Source organism: Styela clava, chromosome 8, assembly GCF_964204865.1.
Source record: "Styela clava chromosome 8, kaStyClav1.hap1.2, whole genome shotgun sequence".
Classification (NCBI taxonomy): Eukaryota; Metazoa; Chordata; class Ascidiacea; order Stolidobranchia; family Styelidae; genus Styela; species Styela clava.
The window spans coordinates 1,777,683-1,796,564 of record NC_135257.1 but is presented as its reverse complement, the minus strand read 5'-3'; the positions used below and the strand labels follow the sequence as shown (position 1 = coordinate 1,796,564).

Genomic DNA, 18,882 nt, shown 5'->3' with positions numbered 1-18,882 from the left:
AATTTATGCGCTAATGAAAAAAATCAAATACCAGATAATAGTTGTTTATTCTATCTAAATTATGTCAAAATTTCATAGAATTCCAAGCTACAGTAGGCAGTCGTTTTTATGAGCGGTATTTCAACACGGCGTAACGGTACTTAGCAAACGTGATGCGTACATTTTTTGCCGCGGATTTTGTAACATTTCTAATTCATGACAGCAACGTTTTGATAACAGCTAAACTCAGGATAGTTGTCTAGATATAGAAATCTTGTTCATTTTTTTTCCTAGGATGTTCTCGATCTATATTCTGCGATATTCCCAACATTTGTGAATTTATTGTATTGCATTGACAAAAATATTCATCCGGCCCGTTTCAACACAATTTGAGTCATACCCGGCCCGCGGTCAAAAAAGTTTGGTGACCCCTGGTGTAGAGGGTTATGATGATAAAAATATGTAAAAATGGCGTTATAATCGCAAAAGGAGGATGCAGCGTCCAGCTAAAAATATGGATGGAACGGGATAAGACACCCTCAATATCTTAACTGAAATTTACATATGTTTTGTTACAAATAAAATTATATTCGAACACATCAATTTCATTTATAAAAATTCATAATTTTAATTCAATTTCATACCGTGACGTATCAAAATCTATTCATTCCCATCACCCATTAATAGTGCAAAAAATCGCTGACCATCATATATCATTTACTAACCGTGTATTGTTGTATGTGACATTGGAAAATGATTTAACCGGGACCTATTTCTGAAATGTTAATTTCATCATTTCATCCCATGGAGTTCAACTAATCGAAAGTCAATTGCTGAGATTTCTCGTCGTTTACGTTTTTCCTGAAACAAAATACGATCTTACGTAAATAGTGCCGTTTTTAGCGAAACGTTTTCTTTTTTTATCCTGAGGTCATTTCTGAGACAAATTTGAACAGCTATCGGAAATCAGTACTTCAGAAACGTCTTCAAAATCTGCAAGACTTTCTGAGGTGAATGAGAATAATGGGCCACAATAAACATTGCTTCAAATATTTATATTACCAATTTTGTAAAATCATTCCTTCACGGTTCTTACTTATTATTTGAGGACGTCTCTGACAATTACTCTATTTTGCTGGTTCGGTATAAAGTGGTAATTTGAATTGATTTTAATATTTTAAAAAAATGGATGGAACTTGTATTTTAGTTGGAGAATATGGATATTTTTAACATTGTCCTGGTTTTTAAGACTAATTGCTGTGTGTTTACGCATTTGTGTGAAATATGTGAAACTCCAGTGCAAAGGTTTTGTCATTTTAAGTGCGTGTTTTTTTTTATTTCATTTTCCTTTCCAAGATCAAAATGTCATCCCAGCCAGACAATAGATGTTCAAGAAAAGTTTTCAATCTGTAAAAAATATCTTCGGTTTATGGTTGACACGAACACCATCAGGCACGAGCAACATGCACATATTGTGCCCAGGATAGGAAGTTAACGGCATTAGCGGACAAATAATATCATTGATTTTCATTTAACTTTAATCGCACTTTAGAGAGTTATGATAATAAAGATATGATGTGAAAAGGGCGTTATGATAGAAAAATGAGAATGTGGCGTCCAGCTGAAAATGTGGATGGAACGGGATAACACACCCTCAATACCTTAACTAAATCTTACATATATGGTTATTTAAAAATGATAAAATTCGAAGACTTCAAATTCATTATTAAAACTTCATAGTTTTGATTAAGTTAGATACCGCGCCATCAGCAAACACAGTTCCATCCTATTGCTAATAAATAGTACAGATAAAAGCCGGCTGACCACCATATATCATTTATTACACATATATTGTTATAATTGACATTGGAAAATGATCTTACCGGAACTGATTTCTGAAATGCTAATTACTTCATTTCACCCAATCGAGTTCAAATAATTGAAATCAATTTTTCAGATCACTCGTCGTTTACGTGTTTCCTGAAACAAAATATGATCTTACGCAAATAGTAAGTAGTTTTTAACGATAAGTTTTTCTTTTTATTTGAGAAGGTCATTTCTGAGACTATAATTTGAACAGCTATCGGAAGTCAGCACTTCAGAAATGTCAAAAGCTGTAGGACTTCTTGAGGTGAATGATGATAATGTGCCACAAGAAGCATTGCTTCAAGTATACGAAATATACAATACCGATTTTTAATGGATCTTTCTTATTTTAAGGACGTCTCTGACAATTTCTCTACTTTTCTAGTACTGTATAAAATGGTAATTTGAATTGATTTTAATATTGAAAATAACATTTAAAATTATTTCGAAAGAAAACTTCATTTTATGGAAGTTCCTAATATTGTTATGTTCGTTCAAACCAGTAAATTTCTGGCTATGAATCAGGACGTAACTTAATCAATGATTTTATTTGAGCTGAGTTTAGTTTAAATAAACCAGAATAATTTTATAATATCTTTATAAGTAATACATTTTGGGTGAATATACTCACAGCTAAAATCTATAAACGCCATAAAATTAGTTATTTTACGTTTTATCCATACTCCAGAAATTCAAAGATTTTTTGTTTTGCCACGTTCAGCGCATGAAGGTAACACCGATTACTACTCCCCTACGTTGTTTCACTAACGTGTTTTCATTATTCATCTCATATTATCACAACTATTTAACAAAAATTGAAAATTTGTTATTTTTAATGTTTCAATCGCAATAAATATATATATTCATAAACCTCTTGATATGGAATGTATCAAAGACTTGGTTCCTTAGTTTTCTGATAATTTCAAAATTTTTTAACTGCAAAACTATGGTAATTTTATCGTTTTTTCTTGTGAATTGTAACAACTATATACCGCATATTGAAAAATCCGTATTCTTTACTTTTATCGACGACATAGTTTCGCTATAGAATGCAAATGAACCTAATCCGTTGCAGACTTGTTAGCGTCATGCTTTAAGTTTACATTTCCTGGAGAAAATTTTATCATCTGCCAGAACAAAGACCTCAAATACAATGCTAATTATATTACACCGTGTTTAGATTTGACGAGATTATTAAATTACATGTAGTTTGAAACTGAGATAACCAGGGAGTATTTAACGTAATCACATAATACTCAATAAGGAAGCCGTCAAGCATGCGATGACTTACCATGTTAAAGAAGCCACATTAGAGTACGACCCAAACCTATTCTGTCAAGGTAAATCGATAAGTTAACATTTGTGAACTTACCATGCATGAACGTATATATTTCGCGCTCTAACAGTACGACACGCTTAATTTCCTGATCGGAATTTTAAAAAATCGAATATAAAACCTTTGCTTCTTCAACAATGTCTAAAAGTTTTCTAATTTTCAACGAAACGAAATCAAATATTGGTATTCTACAAATAAGTGTACAGATTACATTTGATATACAGTTTTAAACTATATTGGCTCTAAAAATGATCTAACTTTGAAAAGGAAAATATGAGAAATCACCACCATGCGATGGCGGATAATTAAATGAATTTGAAATAGCGGAAACAGACAATTTCCCGATAAAGTTTTGCAATAAAGTTTGCTTTGTTGTAATTGATAAGATATTGTGATTATTTCATTTTCGCCCAACTGCATACCTTTGTTGCCTGGTCCGTTGCGAATTCTTATTGCCTATTTACCTTACCCAGTGATGATGAATATCAATTTCTTCCTATTAACTATTGACAAATAACTACTGCCAAATATCTTTTGTTATCTGTGATTGATGGCGAATCAATTAAGATAAAATTTCAATTATGACATTTTAAAGATATTTTGTAGCTTGGTTCAAGAAAAATCGTATTTATTTCATTGACCAACCATAGAAAGAATTCATTCACTATTTTTCAAGAGACGACTAGATATAAAATACGTTATCGAAGTTAAAAGCCCTCCAGCCGCAGTTATGAACGAATGTCAATTTTTCTGATAAAACTCATTTTGACCTTTCCCAATAACCAAATACGACATATTATTTCTTCACTAATTCAACGATTCACTTCGTTATTTAAAATTTAGTTTATCGTAGAAGTAATAAGAAATAACAATGAAAATGAGAGAGATAGTGGGAATATAAATATGAATACGATAACGCCCATGAATACGCCGTCCGACAGTTTTGGCATAAAGCATCTTCCAATAACATTTAATTTTGAAGTGTCTTTGAGAAGGTAGTTCTAGTGGTTTCTTATTCAATAAATTCTGAAATGATTTAGTGTCTGTTATTTCACGCACTGTTTTGATTTTTATTTCGTATTTCTCATAATAACGTGCATTTGACAGAAAATTAACCTTTTGCAATATTTGAACGTATAGAACAAAGATTTGTGCCTAAATTTCATTCAGACCAATGACTTCGATAAGTATGGTTTCACAAATTTTATTGATACTTTTAAAATAGATTTCTTCCCACTGCTCAGAATATAAGTGAAGCACTTTACTGCAGTTTTTGGTATTGTCATTACAATAACCTTATCAGATTTATCATATACTTTAAGAGGATAGCAATAGTTCTTGTGTTGTTTGCTGGTAATATATTATACAGAATGTAACAACCTCATCTCATGCCACCCGTGGATCGCGTATGCCACCCGCCGACAGAACTTGACTATAAAAATCACTTTGAAATATCGAGATGAGATATGTGAGCGAGAAATATCGGTGAAATAGTATAATACTATTTTGAACAAAAAGTCGTAATTTTCATATTAACTGAATAGCATTCGGGACAGAATTCGCAACTTGAGGCAAGAAGTTCACGTTTTATTCATGTATTTAGACGATAATAGTGGGGATTTTCCCAATACGCTCGCAATAACAATTCGTAAGTGCTCCGACTTCAATCGCCATTATATTTATCGAGATATTTGTCTGGAGTGGTGAAATCCAACAAAGCATTGTTCGACCGACGTCGAGTTTTTATTATTCACGAGGAAGGGTTCCTTTCACGATATTAAAAATACACTTTCGCATATCAATATGGAATTCTACGTTGATTGCCACCTCAAGAAGTCAAACAATAAAAATAAAAATTCCGATAAGTTGTAAAATTATTATTTTATCTGATATATCATATTTAATGCCTTCAATGAATCGTTACAGCATTAAGTTAGCTAAACAAGAATAGATTGAACCGCCTATAAAACTTCATTGTTATATCCTCCATATGAAGATGAGTATAATTAATCAATCAATGTAACTAAAAAGACTTACAATTTTCCTGCGTTGAATGATCATGATATGGTTAATGTTTTCAAACTACCGTAATATCCGATCCAAATCTCAAGAAAATCAACGCTTCAACGTTTTCCTTATTTTGTATCGATATTCATTTTTATCAAAATTAAAATTTCATATTTAATAAAACGAATTCTGATGAGTGAAACCGATTGGAATGTTTTGTTTATTAGCAAAAAAGTTTGAACTGTTGTGTGAAAAGCCCGTCGGGTGAGTACTCTATTGCGATCCGGGACTAAATTTAAAGACAAGTCAAAATACTTTCCGTAACATCAGAAAAATGTATTTCCAAACGACTTCTACTTCGATGATTTATATCTAAAAAAGCTGATAAGGATAATGAATCAGGTTTTAGATTTGATAATTATACTTTAAAACTACATTTCCACCCGCTTTCGATGGACTGCATTTCTGATGTAAAAACCCCTATATATTTAACCCATGCCATATTAGATAGATTGAGCTTCACAGAAAGGAACATACTTTTATTGATGATATTGTGCGCAAAATCCCCTAAGTCAGTTAAACGACACCCTGAGTATATATTCGGTAAGCGTGATTCGTAAAAATCTATTATCGAGTCTAATGTAAATGATATGCCATTACTTTCACATCGATACGTAATTCAAAAGAGAAACGAACAAAAGTAAAGAAAGAGAAATGAATAGCTGTTACGGACAATTTTAAACATTAGCAGATTAGCTTTTTGTGTAAAGAAGATCATTATAGAATTATACGTCTAGCTAGATGTATATGACTGAATTAGCTTTACAGCATCAACTTATTTGAGAATAAAAGGATAGTCAGCTTTATCCATGCTTTTGTGTTGAATACACAGTGATAAAAACTTGATAGTTACGGTTACATACGGATTTCCATTAATATGAAAATTAAATAATAGTAATATGGACATATTTTGATCAAAGTTGATATGAGAATTTTTTTATCGAGTACAGCTCATTGTTGGATATCACATATATGTGAGTTTATTAATATTTTTACTATTTCTTATCATTATTCTTGAAATTTTTTATTTTATAGGCAAGATTTATAGGCAAAATTATAAAAAGCTTTTATCATTTACAAATGGCCGTTGGATCGATGTAAGGCAATTTGATTATGTTTATTCACGAACTATAAAAAGAACTTACACACGGGGCAAATGAAGCTACCGCTTTAATAAAATATGGACTATTATGTTTTATATCAGTATGTGATCAACAAATACAACTTTTATGCTTGCAAGTTTTAACTTTTGAATAGATTTGAATATACATATAACCATGCACAAGTATTTTTATAACGAATTTAGCGGGTTTGGATAAAAAGTGTATTTGGTCATTTTAAGATTATATCAGCAAGACATTTTGTATCGAACTGTCAACGTAGAAAGGTATGAGTTTTTGCATGAATTAATTTTAAAGTAATGTGTGGTTCAAAGGAATTTTTCACTAAATTTACTAAATTTATAAGCAAATTGTAAAGGCTGCAAACCTTTGGAATAGAGAGGAAGGGCTGAACTCATTCTCAAGTTCAATTCACTTGAAAAACTGTAGTGAATTACGATGAATGTTCTAAAAGTCTGAACCAATTTGATGAGAAAATGTTAGATAATGCTGCTTAAACAACTTAGTTCATATATATTGGCTTGTCGGATCATGCTAAACTACTACAAACAAACTACAGTTGGGTTCAATTATATTGATCGATTAGCGATGTTCTTTATATATAGGGAATGCTAATTCTGATACAGTAAACCATACTTGAAAGCAGTTAAGTCGGAATGAAAACAACTGTTCACACCTCCAAATTTTCGATTGAGATATAACCACAAAAAGCTATCATTTATGAATTTGTCTTAGGAAAATATTTATCTCAAGCACAATATAAGTTTTCATGTAATATAAATAATTAATTCTCACTTTGCTACTTGAAAATACAATAAATATATCATCAAACTATCAAATATTTAAAATTAAGTGCATTCCTTAGAATTTTAGTAAGCTTTTTAAATTTTTGAGGTAAATGAACATATTGACACAAAGCAGACAAACAACGAAAACATGGAATTCGAATAAAGAAATATAAAATTCGACTTATTTACTGTTGCAATAGCGTGGGGTCATAACCACTGATAGGGTTATATCCGAAGCTGTAGAATTATTATACTTTGTAGAAGGCGTGACTTTTATTTGTGAGATTTTTGGGGTGAAATTCCCTTTTAAAACTGAATTTGAGTAACAGTACACCATTTTGACTGGCTGTGAATTTAATACAGTGGGCTCCAATCAAACTGCACGGTGAAACTTTCTTGTTCTTCAAGATAGCCATGTGTTATCGAAGTAGATCAGAACTAATTAATTGAACTCACAGTATATCACACTCATATTTTTCAGGTATATTTTTCTAAACATCTGGAGATTACGTTCGTAGTTATGAATTTGTTTTGGTTTCACGTTCTCCTCGGCTTCATATGCAATTGTTTGCCAAATCCTGTTGCGTTTGGGGCACCAGGTAAGAATGAAGTATATATAATATATATATATATATCTTATGTTACTGGTTTGTCTCGTGTGTTCTTTTATCTCGAGACCCATTTTTGCAGTCTTTTGTTGTTGTTGTTGTTGTTGTTATGATGACTTGATGTTTTATTATTTGTATCTGTGGCAGAAATGAAGATACTCTCAGTGACAAATGTGACATCCACATCTTTTGTTATTTATTTCAACGAAACATCCGAGTTTGAAAAATACCATATAACTCTAAAAGAACGGCATTCTTCTGTGTTGCTGAATCACGTGATCACATCTTCAGGCAAAAAGGTGAGTGTTCAGCATTAAAATTGCTTTTGTTTAATAAAAAATAACTTAAATAATAATAGTTAAAACAAAACGTTCAAATATGAGTAAGTTACATGATTAATATAATTCCTTTGCTTTGACTATGAAAGAAAATGTGGTTGCAAACAGTAAAATTTGAATATATATTTACTATTTGGATTCAAATTAATAGCGTACAAACCCAATTTTCAACCTTATGACTTGAATAATGAGAATATCTGTTTTCGACGGCAGTAACTGATGTGTCTAGACGACTAAATATCTGAAGTTTTTTCTAATATATATGGGGTTGTTTTATTAAATTAACTTTGTTTATTTGACACAGATTTCTGGTTTGTTAAGCGATACTATCTACATTGTAAACATTAGAGGAGAGAACGGATCTGGGAATATTGGGCCTAAATCCAACTCCGCTACAGTACATACAAGTAAGTTACTTCTAACGTCAGAAAATTTCGGATTAAACTGACCGTATAATGCAAGTCTATTCTTTGCTGCATCAACTGAATGTGCAAACAAATAAACACTAAAAATTTATTGTTAACATTAAATTTTATGTACACATTGTTGAGGAGCATTACAATATAAATATAGCTCAACCATGAATGTTTCTCTGTCTTTCCAAATTCTGCACCTGAAATATGCATTCAATGAGCATCGGGCAATTTTTAATTCTGTTCCAGATCCTGGACCTCCTGAGATGCGAACTAGTAATAAATTTCCCGATTCTACATTTGTTTTCTTTCATTCGAAAAACTATGCAAGAGTATCAGAATGGACAATCCAGTATAAAGAATACGGAACAAACAATATCACCACAGTCACTACAGCATCGGGGCAATATTATGCCCACTGGTAACTGAATATGATATCAGCACTGATAATCAAAAATAGAACAAATGGGACAAGTAAAATTCGGCAAATTGAAAACGCGAATGAACAGCACCATTCTTTCATTAGCAATCTCTCCGTACATTTTAGAACTATTTGATGCAATAACGAATACATAACAGATTCAACCTTATTGTTCTATATGGGCTATATTGGCGTATAGAGTGTGCGCTATTCCAATATATTTCAAACGATGAAGAAGGGTTAAATAAATTTTCAGTTGTATAGTACGTTCTAGAAATAAAATTCAAATCAAAGTAACACCCAGAATGAAAGTCTTGGTGTTAAATCACTTCACAAATCAACTCATATCAGTTGGAAATATTGAAATAAACATAAATAAATTATTTTCTATTTCGAGTATGTCGAATAATGAATATTAGCCGTTTTAACATCATGAAATTTACATATCGCTTGTGATTTGTAATTATTAGGCTTTCCGGATTATTGGGAGACACAAATTACGAATTACGTGCAAGAGCTTCTAAAATATATAATACATTTCTTGAAGAACATGAAGTTGAATTTTCACCGTGGCAAAATTTTACGACGGGTTAGGCGAGAGCATATCTTTTTATTATTTCTGATATTTGAACCATAGGAAATGAATTTGTGAAACTTTATCATCTATATTTATTAGTTTTTAATAAAAAGAATGATTCCCACATTTTTTTTTATATTTTGTTGCAAGAATGGTAATGGAATGACTACCTGCGATTTAAAAAGTAGAATAGGCATTTTTATTTTGGCATCGAGATTTGTAAAAATTTCTGTAAAACCTTTTCCGTTAACATACAAAAATAAAGAAGCTTACATATTTTTAATAAGATTACATTTACCTATGCGTTCTTTCGTTTTAGCTTCACATTTAATATTTGGTCGTGCTGTGCTAACAAACCAAACCACGACGGCACTAGAAAACATTAACGAAGCATATTCACGTTTGGGCATAACACACAACGGGATACGTATTATTGAAATATTGAATGAAACGTCTGAGAATCCACTCGTATTCTATGAAATGAAAGTTAAAGATAAAACGTTACCATCAAATAAAGATTACATACTTAACGGGTCGAAATTCAGCAATTCGTTTGTGAACAATGGAGGTCAGTATTGATTACTGCATTCGGGGATATTGATATTGTTAGTAGTACTCAGCCCAACATTAACTAAATAGAAAAATCATATCTTCACCTAAATAAGATTAAACCTCATCTTTAATTTAATACGTTCCGATGGATAATGACTTATCTTTTTTCTATACTTTACATATAGATAAATCTCTTGGGGTGCCATACATAAGTATTATTGAATTCGGTTACGAATTATCCTACAACCCTGATCCAAGTGACTGCAGTGACCAAACAATTGAAAGATCCATGTTGGTAACACCAGAAAATATGTCAACTGTGGAAATTCCACTCGTATTGATCGGTTCGGAAGGAGGCAGTGTAGTGTCATTCAGCATCATGGGAAATAGTAAGTATTGACTTAGATGAATCCTGTATATCATATTGTAATATTCACTTAATTTCCTTAATTCACTTAATTTTATTACAATGTGTTTTCAAAATTTGAAATAGTGATCATAAAAATACGCACCTTGATCAAGCGGTAAGTAAAATGAAAGGTCGATGTAAAAACATTTCATTATATTTACATCATATATATACAATATTTAATTGATACCCAATGTCCGTTTTAAAACCAGAAAAAAGGGTTGCTGCGGGATCTAAACTTAGCTGAAACAAACTTTTGTGTATGTGTTAAGGCAAATATTATCATATTTAGATATAATCATAGAAATTATGCAAAAATATTTGTTACAGAATTGAACTCGAATGACGGCACGACTCGAACTGTTCCGACAAATACCGTTTTAGGATTGGCGACCAAGTTTTTGGTGAAAGATTGTTTGAAAAACCAGAATTCTACTCTTCTGTACACCAAATATCTTGAAGCAATAGACGTCGACACAAAGGAAATTAAAAATCCCTTCTTTTACACAACTGGTATTCATATATATTTAAATTTATCATTCAATATTATTACATTTGTAACAAATTAAAATTCTTGTTTTCATCGACGATGAATATTAATAGCTCTTTATGGCTGGAAACTATCCACATCGAAGTGGATTCGGAATGTTGCATGGTCGTGCGAGTGAATGACCTGTGAACCAATATATGACGAATTAACATGTTACAATGATTCTTCTACAGTGTTTAATGGTGATTCAATCAACATTAACGCAGCTACGTACTACTGGATAAACAACGGCTCTTCGATTATACTGAATATTCCTTCTGTTGATAAAGCAATCCTATATGAAATATCAGACGAAGCAGGAACCGTTTCAACCATTATTGACGAAGACGGCATCGATGGTTCGAATTTCTTGAAGGTACATACGAGTATGAAAAGTTAAATTTTATATAAAAAAATATCGTGTATACGAAAATGTTTGAGAACTATGGCGTGAAAGAATGGAGAATGGTCTGATGCAGTAGCTTGGATGATTTTGTTTCATAACTATCATGCATATTTCTGTTATCGACGCTGCATACAAAAATAACTGCCATCAGTACCAAGCAGTATTTTTCACAATCGATTTTCAACTTGTTAAAGGTTGAAGTTCCCAACACGAAGAATGAAACAGAACGCAGTTTGACACTGACTGTCACTGCACGAAAACATGATGGAACTGAATCCACTTCTGAAGCCGCGATGACTCTTACACAATGTAAGTTTTAGCATTTTACAGGCGAAATAGTTGTATGTCTCAAATGACATTGGGGTTATTGGGTAGCTTGATAATATACATAATTCTGAGCTTGGTCAGAACTTTGTTTCAACCGATAGTGTGAAAAACTTCCGATAAAACAACGATGTTTTTCGGCTCTTTTCACTATTTTTCCTCATGAAAAACCGGGATATCACTCAATATATGGATAACATGGATTAACTCATAAAATTTATTTAAATCATATCTCTTTCTCAGATAATGATATGTGTTCAGTTTGTGATGTAAATGCAACTTGCACGAGCAACATATATGCAGTGATAACTTGCAAATGTAATCATGGGTTCACTGGAAATGGAACAACATGTGTACGATATGACACAACATCCAGCACAACAGGGTTTACAACAGAAAGAAACGAAATAACGACAGGTAAGAAATATTCGATTAAGATTAGCAGTTTTATTAATCAATTAAAAGATACTTATCTGACACGGATGGCTCATTTTGGGATCATTTTTGATTACATTGAGCATTGAAATATATATTGTTCTCTGATGTAGGTGCTACTGCTACTACAACAGGCGAAAATTACTTATATACATCATCAGGAATTTCAGAAACTTCATCCAACGTGAACGTAACTACTGAAATGCCTCAAATAACGTCATCGTCAGTAACATCTCTATCCCCCGATATAACTCCTACAATGTTTGATATATCGACTGCAACGGCATCAAATGTGGCATCAGTAGCTACCACAAGTACGTATAGTCGGGGTCGGCAAACTGCGGCCCGCGGGCAAAATGCTGCACGCAAATAAGTTTTTGTATCTCTCTAATGACCTAATTTTCAACACATCAAAACAATAATCAATCGAATAATATTATCTACACACGGATTTATTTCTCAACAGTCACTGCTGTACCGCAATTGCTTTGTAGTGAGTAGCGTAAGCGAAAGCACTGTGGTATGCTGTTCACACGCCGAACGTGGCTATACTGCTAGTGGTAATCATTCGTTTAGTTTAGTTTAATATCTGCAATTTGGCATTAAAAATGACTAGGGTGCATAGAAAGGTCGGGGACAAGGGTTTAACGTTCCAAAGTGCTTGGACGGAAATATATATTTTATTGAGCATTGTTAAATTAATGCGACCCGCAGGCTACCGGAAATGTGTATATATATTTGGTCAAGTATATAAAGTTTGCCTTCTATTGGACGTAGAGCATAGTTTTATCATTGGCTTTATTGGAAACGAAATTGATCTAGTGATCGTTTTGCTGAATTGTTGTGTTCATCTGCTGGGGGTGAGACAAAAGCTGCCGAACCATTTGCGGCTAAAATATCAGTATAGTTAAAGCTGGAAATGACTCATAAAAAGCTATTTTGAATATTCTCAGATCATTGTGAGTATCAGCATTCCTTTGCGTTCAATAGATATATTCCTAATACTGACGATAAGAACGTATGTTCTGTAAATAATTTTATCAAATCAAAAACTAAAACTGTCGCACAAAAACTGTACGCGTGCAGCATGCACAGATATCATAGCATCTGCTCCCATTACCAGCACAGCAAAAATCGTTACAGAGAGAAATAAAATAACGACTGGTAAATTAAAAACCGGTCATTTATTAAATTAGAATAGCCGGCCACATACTTATACAAGGCTCTTATACATATTTCCATGGAAGGTGATACCACTGAAGATACTACCCCAGGAACGAACGACTTACCTACATCATCAGGACTTACACGAAATTTATCAACTATGGATGTAACTGAGGAATCGTCAAAAACACTTTCATCGACTTCACCATTCCCAAATATAACTCCTACTGGGAGCTCTGATATATCGACATCAGCAGTGTCAGAAGAAACGGCATCATTTTCTGCTTCAGAGGCTTCGACAAGTACGTATTAGTGTTATGGTCGCTATTTCATTTAATGAGCGTTTCTAAATCAGTGGTTCCCAAACTGTGGGTCGCGACCCCGGATGGGGTCGCCCAATTTCGGTCAAACATGCGATTTGAAAGTGGAACTTGTTTTGGTCGCCGAGTAAGGTAAAAGTGCGTAACTTCGGATTTTTCAGCAATAATTTGGCCATTTTCTGTCCAAACGACGCCGAAACTAATTAATAAAACTTTCATGTAGTACTTAACCTTTCCATCTAGTCGGCGGGTATTTGTTTATTATTTTGTGCAACCAGAGTTGAATGGTGTGCTTGGAAGTCTAAATTGTTATCTGGCTTTCTAACGGTTTAGTCGGGAATAAAAGCTAAAAATTTTGGCACCATAAAAAACTGAAAATCGAATGCGGTGGCTATGTCTGATAACTAAATATTAATGTTATGGCCTAACAATATAATTCATACCGGGTGTTTTTTGCAACCAGCAGTATTACAAAAAATGACGCCCTGATGTCAAAAAATTAGTAACTACCCTCCTGTACCGCACATCTGGTGATCAATTTATCTGAAGTTTTTGGGTAAACATGAGTTCGAAAACAAAGCTGACGAATTTAAACAGATTTTAAACTGAATGTCGGAGGGAATATACCACAATACTTGCATGATATGTTGGCAAGTTGTGTCGGTGTCAAAAGAATGTAATTTAAAACGGCATTTTATAATCTTGTGAGCCATGAGAATTTTACAAAGTTAAGATTTGGCTTTGAAAATCTTATCGATGTTCAAAAGCACTTAAACTTGCGGAAGTTTAAATCTCTCTAAATTTAGATATAGAAAAACTTTTGCTGGTTTTTGCATGATAAATGATAAAACTGATCAATGTGTTTGCACAACAAAAGTGTTTGTATTGTATGTTTGGCTATTCCCAGCACTATTGTGGCCCGCGAACAATGCAAAAATAATTTTGTAGCCCACGGAGCCGACAATCTTAGACCACCCTGCTCTAGCATAATAAAAGGCACTCAAAAGATGGGATTCCGTACACGTTTTTCCCTATTTTACTCTCATGCTTTGTTTCACTTTCGAATTGATAATGGAGCAATCTGTAATATGTTAACATTGAACTAAAAATATTAAAAACATTGATGGAATATGCTAAATAAAGTTTCAAATTTATGTATATTTAGAAGCAATCATTTATCAAGTCCGTCTATGGGTTGCCGTAGAACCGTTATATTTCTGATCGAAGAGATTTTTACAATATGGTTTTCCTATGATTCCATGGGTTTTCAAATCTTTAGAGGTTTTTCGGGCGCATTGCCGTACTTATTCGCATACTTTTTTTGGGTCAATGTCCACTTGCAGTCCATATGCAGGTACAATTGTTCCCGTTGAGGCAATTGAAACTGATATATATATTGATTTTTGAAGTTGCTGAACGTTTCTAGTTTTGGGGTCGCGAGTTTCTGTAGGCTCTGATTTTATGAAAATTGGGGTCGCAAAAAACAAGCTTGGGAACCACTGATCTAAATTATTGTCTGCATTTTTTAGGGGCGATTAAGGTTTTCATTCTTCTTAACCACTAGACCATTTTGTTCCAAATTGCTTTTCAGGGCTATTTTGAATGTTTTCATATCATTATAATTTTTTTTGCAAGAAAAGTAGCTTTAGATAAATGAAAAATTCCCAACCTTTAATCAAAATTGACGTTATGATCAAAAAACCCGAATATTCTTTTGCATTTAGATTTCTGGAAATGGTGGATAATATTGCTGATCGTCATAGGAGCAATTATATTGTTTGTAGTTGTCGGAATCAGTGTGAGTTGTTACCTTCGACGAAAGGTTTGTTGTTTATATTTCATTGCAATACGTCTGTCTCTCTTTCATCAATAATACTGTACAATGTACATGATATTGGGTTGGGAGGTTCCCAGTGACAGAATGTTCAAACAACGTTGTAAAGGCCCTTTACAACATTATTACAACTCCACGGTTATATAACCAACTAGTGTCCCATAAGCCAATTCATATAAGAGTCCTATGTTAATATTTTACCGTTTCAACGAATGTTCAACAACGGATAGTTTTATACTCTTCATTGTAATCGATTATTTTAATTTTACCAGTGCCGCCCAGTCTTACCTTTTAACGACCATTTCTGAGAAGTTCTCATAAAATATACAAATGTTACTTATGTCGATATGAACTCCATTCGCAATATTTCCGAAGGTTCAGTTATGTTAATAATAACATTTGTATAATTTGAAAACTATATATATTTTAGTGGAAAGCAGAGCTTAGGATTGGTGGCGCGGTCGCTGAGAGGCGTAAAAAGAAAATGGAGAGATATCGGTGCCGCTGCTGCCCGTGGGTAGCCACCCTCCTAATAGCTGAGGAGAGTTCTTATTGGTCTATTGGGCCTACAAATACTTCTGAAACAGCTGAAATGAAAAACGAACATCAAGATGTATCTTGTTGTCCGTGGGCAGATAAACTGTGGATTAATAAAGACAAAGCAACTGAGGTTGAAAGCGGTCCCAGTTCAAAAAGATCAGAAAATTCGGATAACGAACGCTGTTCATGCTGTCCGTGGGTATCAACATTGTGGATAAATCAAAGTACTCGTGAATCTAAATTAGGAATTAATGACAATCAACCATCTTCATTTCGCGAAAGTGATGATGTCGACTCCTCGAGGTCTGAAGACCGCATGGAACACTCTCACACTTGTTGTCCATGGGCAGCAAATTTATGGATTAATCGAAGCCAAACCGCCACATATGAAGAAAATGAGCAGACAAATAAAAGACGTTATATATGCTGCCCTTGGACTGTGAATTTAATTATTAATCAACGGTCTAACAATGGTGAACAAGTAAATGCAAACAGTAACACCAGAAAAGCTATTGTCGAGAACCCAAATTTGGACAATTCGAGAAAATGTAAAGAGGATATTGACAATATCGATTCCACTGCGTTGTAGTTGTAGTTTACTCAGCATCACACATTGCATACATATGCTTGTTCATTGAATTTAATAATGTTTACAATTCAGTGCGGCGACGGGGATATGATTTTGATGTTTAATTACATCTTCACGATATAGAATATAGATTGATAGATTTGATCAATAACATATATCATAGTCCATCCTGTAAAAAATAACATAAAAAATTGGAGGAAAAAATTCAACACACAATATCACTGGAGAAGGAAGGCCGCGGAGAACAAAAACTGCACCAAACAAGGTTCAATATCTTTTTAATTTGTAAGGAAGGAAATTTTAGAACACTTTTATTATTGATGAGTATGGCTTTGGCAGCTGAACCGCCAACAGCATTCACTAGAGTACTAGACGAAGAGCTTATATGAGACGACCAAAAAACCATGATTGTTACATGGCAACATTGTTATGCATTTTCTCTGATCGAATCCACCATTTTAATTGTGGGGTATTCCCTGATTGGCCCTGAAAAATACAATAATAATCATTTACCGTAAAAAGAGACAAGTAATATGAAATTGCGAAATTGAAATTTACGTTTGAAATGTTCAAAAAAAATACGGTCTAATGAATGAATTTGTTTAAATTTGGAAAAATCGATCGCTTATACTAATTTAATTAATCGCCTTTATTATGATATCATAATTGATTATATTGTGCCGCATGACGGCATTGTTGAGAAGGGGGCTCATAAATGGCATAGCCTATAGCTCGGGCCTCTTATTGTTCAAATCCGGCTCTAGATCCGGCTTCCACAAAAAGCAGTACCGTGGTAATTTTAAGGCAAATGGCCCAGACCAGTGGCTTTCAACTAAGTTTCCGCGACATGCTAGGGTTTCGCCAGTTTAGTGTAGGTCTTTAGTCCCTTATTTAAATTTGAGAATTCTATATAATAATATGCATATTCTTTGGATATAATCAAATATCTATCAGGTTTGCCATGATTAAATAAACTCGCTACAATGTGAAGCCCATTTCCTATTGTCATTATTAGGATTTATATATATGAGTATTTTAATTTTATCAATCAAATTCGATTTTTTTGCATCAAAAATATTGCACAGTTTTGCTAGTTTATCTTCTTTTTCGTTGCCAGTAATTCTAACATGTCCTGGGATTCACGCAAAATCTACGAAAATATTTTGCCTCCTGGGAGAAGAAAGAATAGTTTTATATTAAAAAACAGCATATGATCAATGAGGAAAATTTTACTTAGGGCCTGTACAAGGCCCAGATAATCGGTTAAAATCAAAACATGTTGCACGGCCGATGCAAAATTCCCACGGTAATGCCCTGTACATAGCATAAAGTTCAGATGTGAACGAACGTAACATTTTGTCAAGTGTGAAAGTTTTGGAAACGTCATACTTTAAAATACAAAATGAAGAACCACATCCCGTATCCGTCTTTGATCCATCGGTGTAAATCAATAAGTATTGACCGTATTTCTCGGTAATATATTAATCACATGCTTGTTTACTTATTGGTAAGGAATCTGTTTTTGAAATATTATTAGCAAACGATACATCAATATTTTGAAAGTTTCATTTCCCAAGGCGGTGACTGAAGAGCTGGTATACAATTAACCGAAATTTGCCTAAAAACATCCGACCAACATGTGGTGCTAGCATGTTGAAGGTTTGAAACAAGGGTGGCTTTGGATAAAGCTCGTGCCATGTTTGATCTATTATGTTGGTTTTCGGATATCGACTAATCTATAAAATTTTGCTCTTATATCTCAAGCCTGTTGGTGACGAAATTTAAGCGGAATCTCTCTACAGGTAACATTTAGGCAACAGATCGGTGTGCTGAGAAAAGAGCCACAGCAAATACGAAGAAATTTGTTTTGTATCAGTGGTATTTTCCTAATTACATACTTTGGTTCAAAATAATAGGCTCCTATTCCGTATTCAAATATTGAACATAATTTAAGCAAGGCTTCTTTGAAAGCTCTCCATGTTGTGCCTGTCAAAAGTTTCAACAGATTTAATCTTTAATCATATTAGTGTGTTACATGTTATACATGAGCTTTGTACGTCAACATATTGTCGAATATATAATATTTTGCCATTGAGATGGTAAATCCCCACTGACACCACAAACTGATTTTTGCATATTTGATATAAAAGCGTTAAATTTCAATACAATCTCCAATGTGGCGCAATCATCAGCAATTGTTCTGGATGTCGAGGAAATGTGTTTTGGAAGTTCATTTATCATGATTGTAAATAGCTATGGACTTCTC

At 33.3% G+C, this 18,882-nt stretch overlaps 1 protein-coding gene across 1 annotated transcript; it reads left to right on the top strand.

Annotated features, from left to right (window-relative positions):
• Window positions 1–1,942: 1,942 nt before the first annotated feature.
• Window positions 1,943–17,209, top strand: LOC120346191 (uncharacterized). The gene is made up of 16 exons (XM_078115445.1): window positions 1,943–1,988; window positions 7,639–7,756; window positions 7,913–8,064; window positions 8,408–8,510; window positions 8,766–8,937; window positions 9,408–9,526; window positions 9,834–10,082; window positions 10,252–10,455; window positions 10,806–10,988; window positions 11,199–11,380; window positions 11,605–11,719; window positions 11,978–12,151; window positions 12,283–12,483; window positions 13,417–13,635; window positions 15,378–15,475; window positions 15,918–17,209. The coding sequence occupies exons 2-16, from the start codon at window positions 7,678–7,680 to the stop codon at window positions 16,614–16,616; spliced, it is 2,949 nt and encodes a 982-aa protein (XP_077971571.1). The 5' UTR covers window positions 1,943–1,988; window positions 7,639–7,677; the 3' UTR covers window positions 16,617–17,209.
• The last annotated feature ends 1,673 nt before the right edge of the window (window positions 17,210–18,882 follow it).

Bases quoted from the DNA above. Each gene is read 5' to 3' on its own strand.
- LOC120346191 (XM_078115445.1), top strand. From the start codon at position 7,678: ATGAATTTGTTTTGGTTTCACGTTCTCCTCGGCTTCATATGCAATTGT. The intron at 8,065-8,407 runs GTGAGTGTTCAG...TATTTGACACAG, and splicing joins TCACATCTTCAGGCAAAAAG to ATTTCTGGTTTGTTAAGCGA. The intron at 11,720-11,977 runs GTAAGTTTTAGC...TCTCTTTCTCAG, and splicing joins CGCGATGACTCTTACACAAT to ATAATGATATGTGTTCAGTT.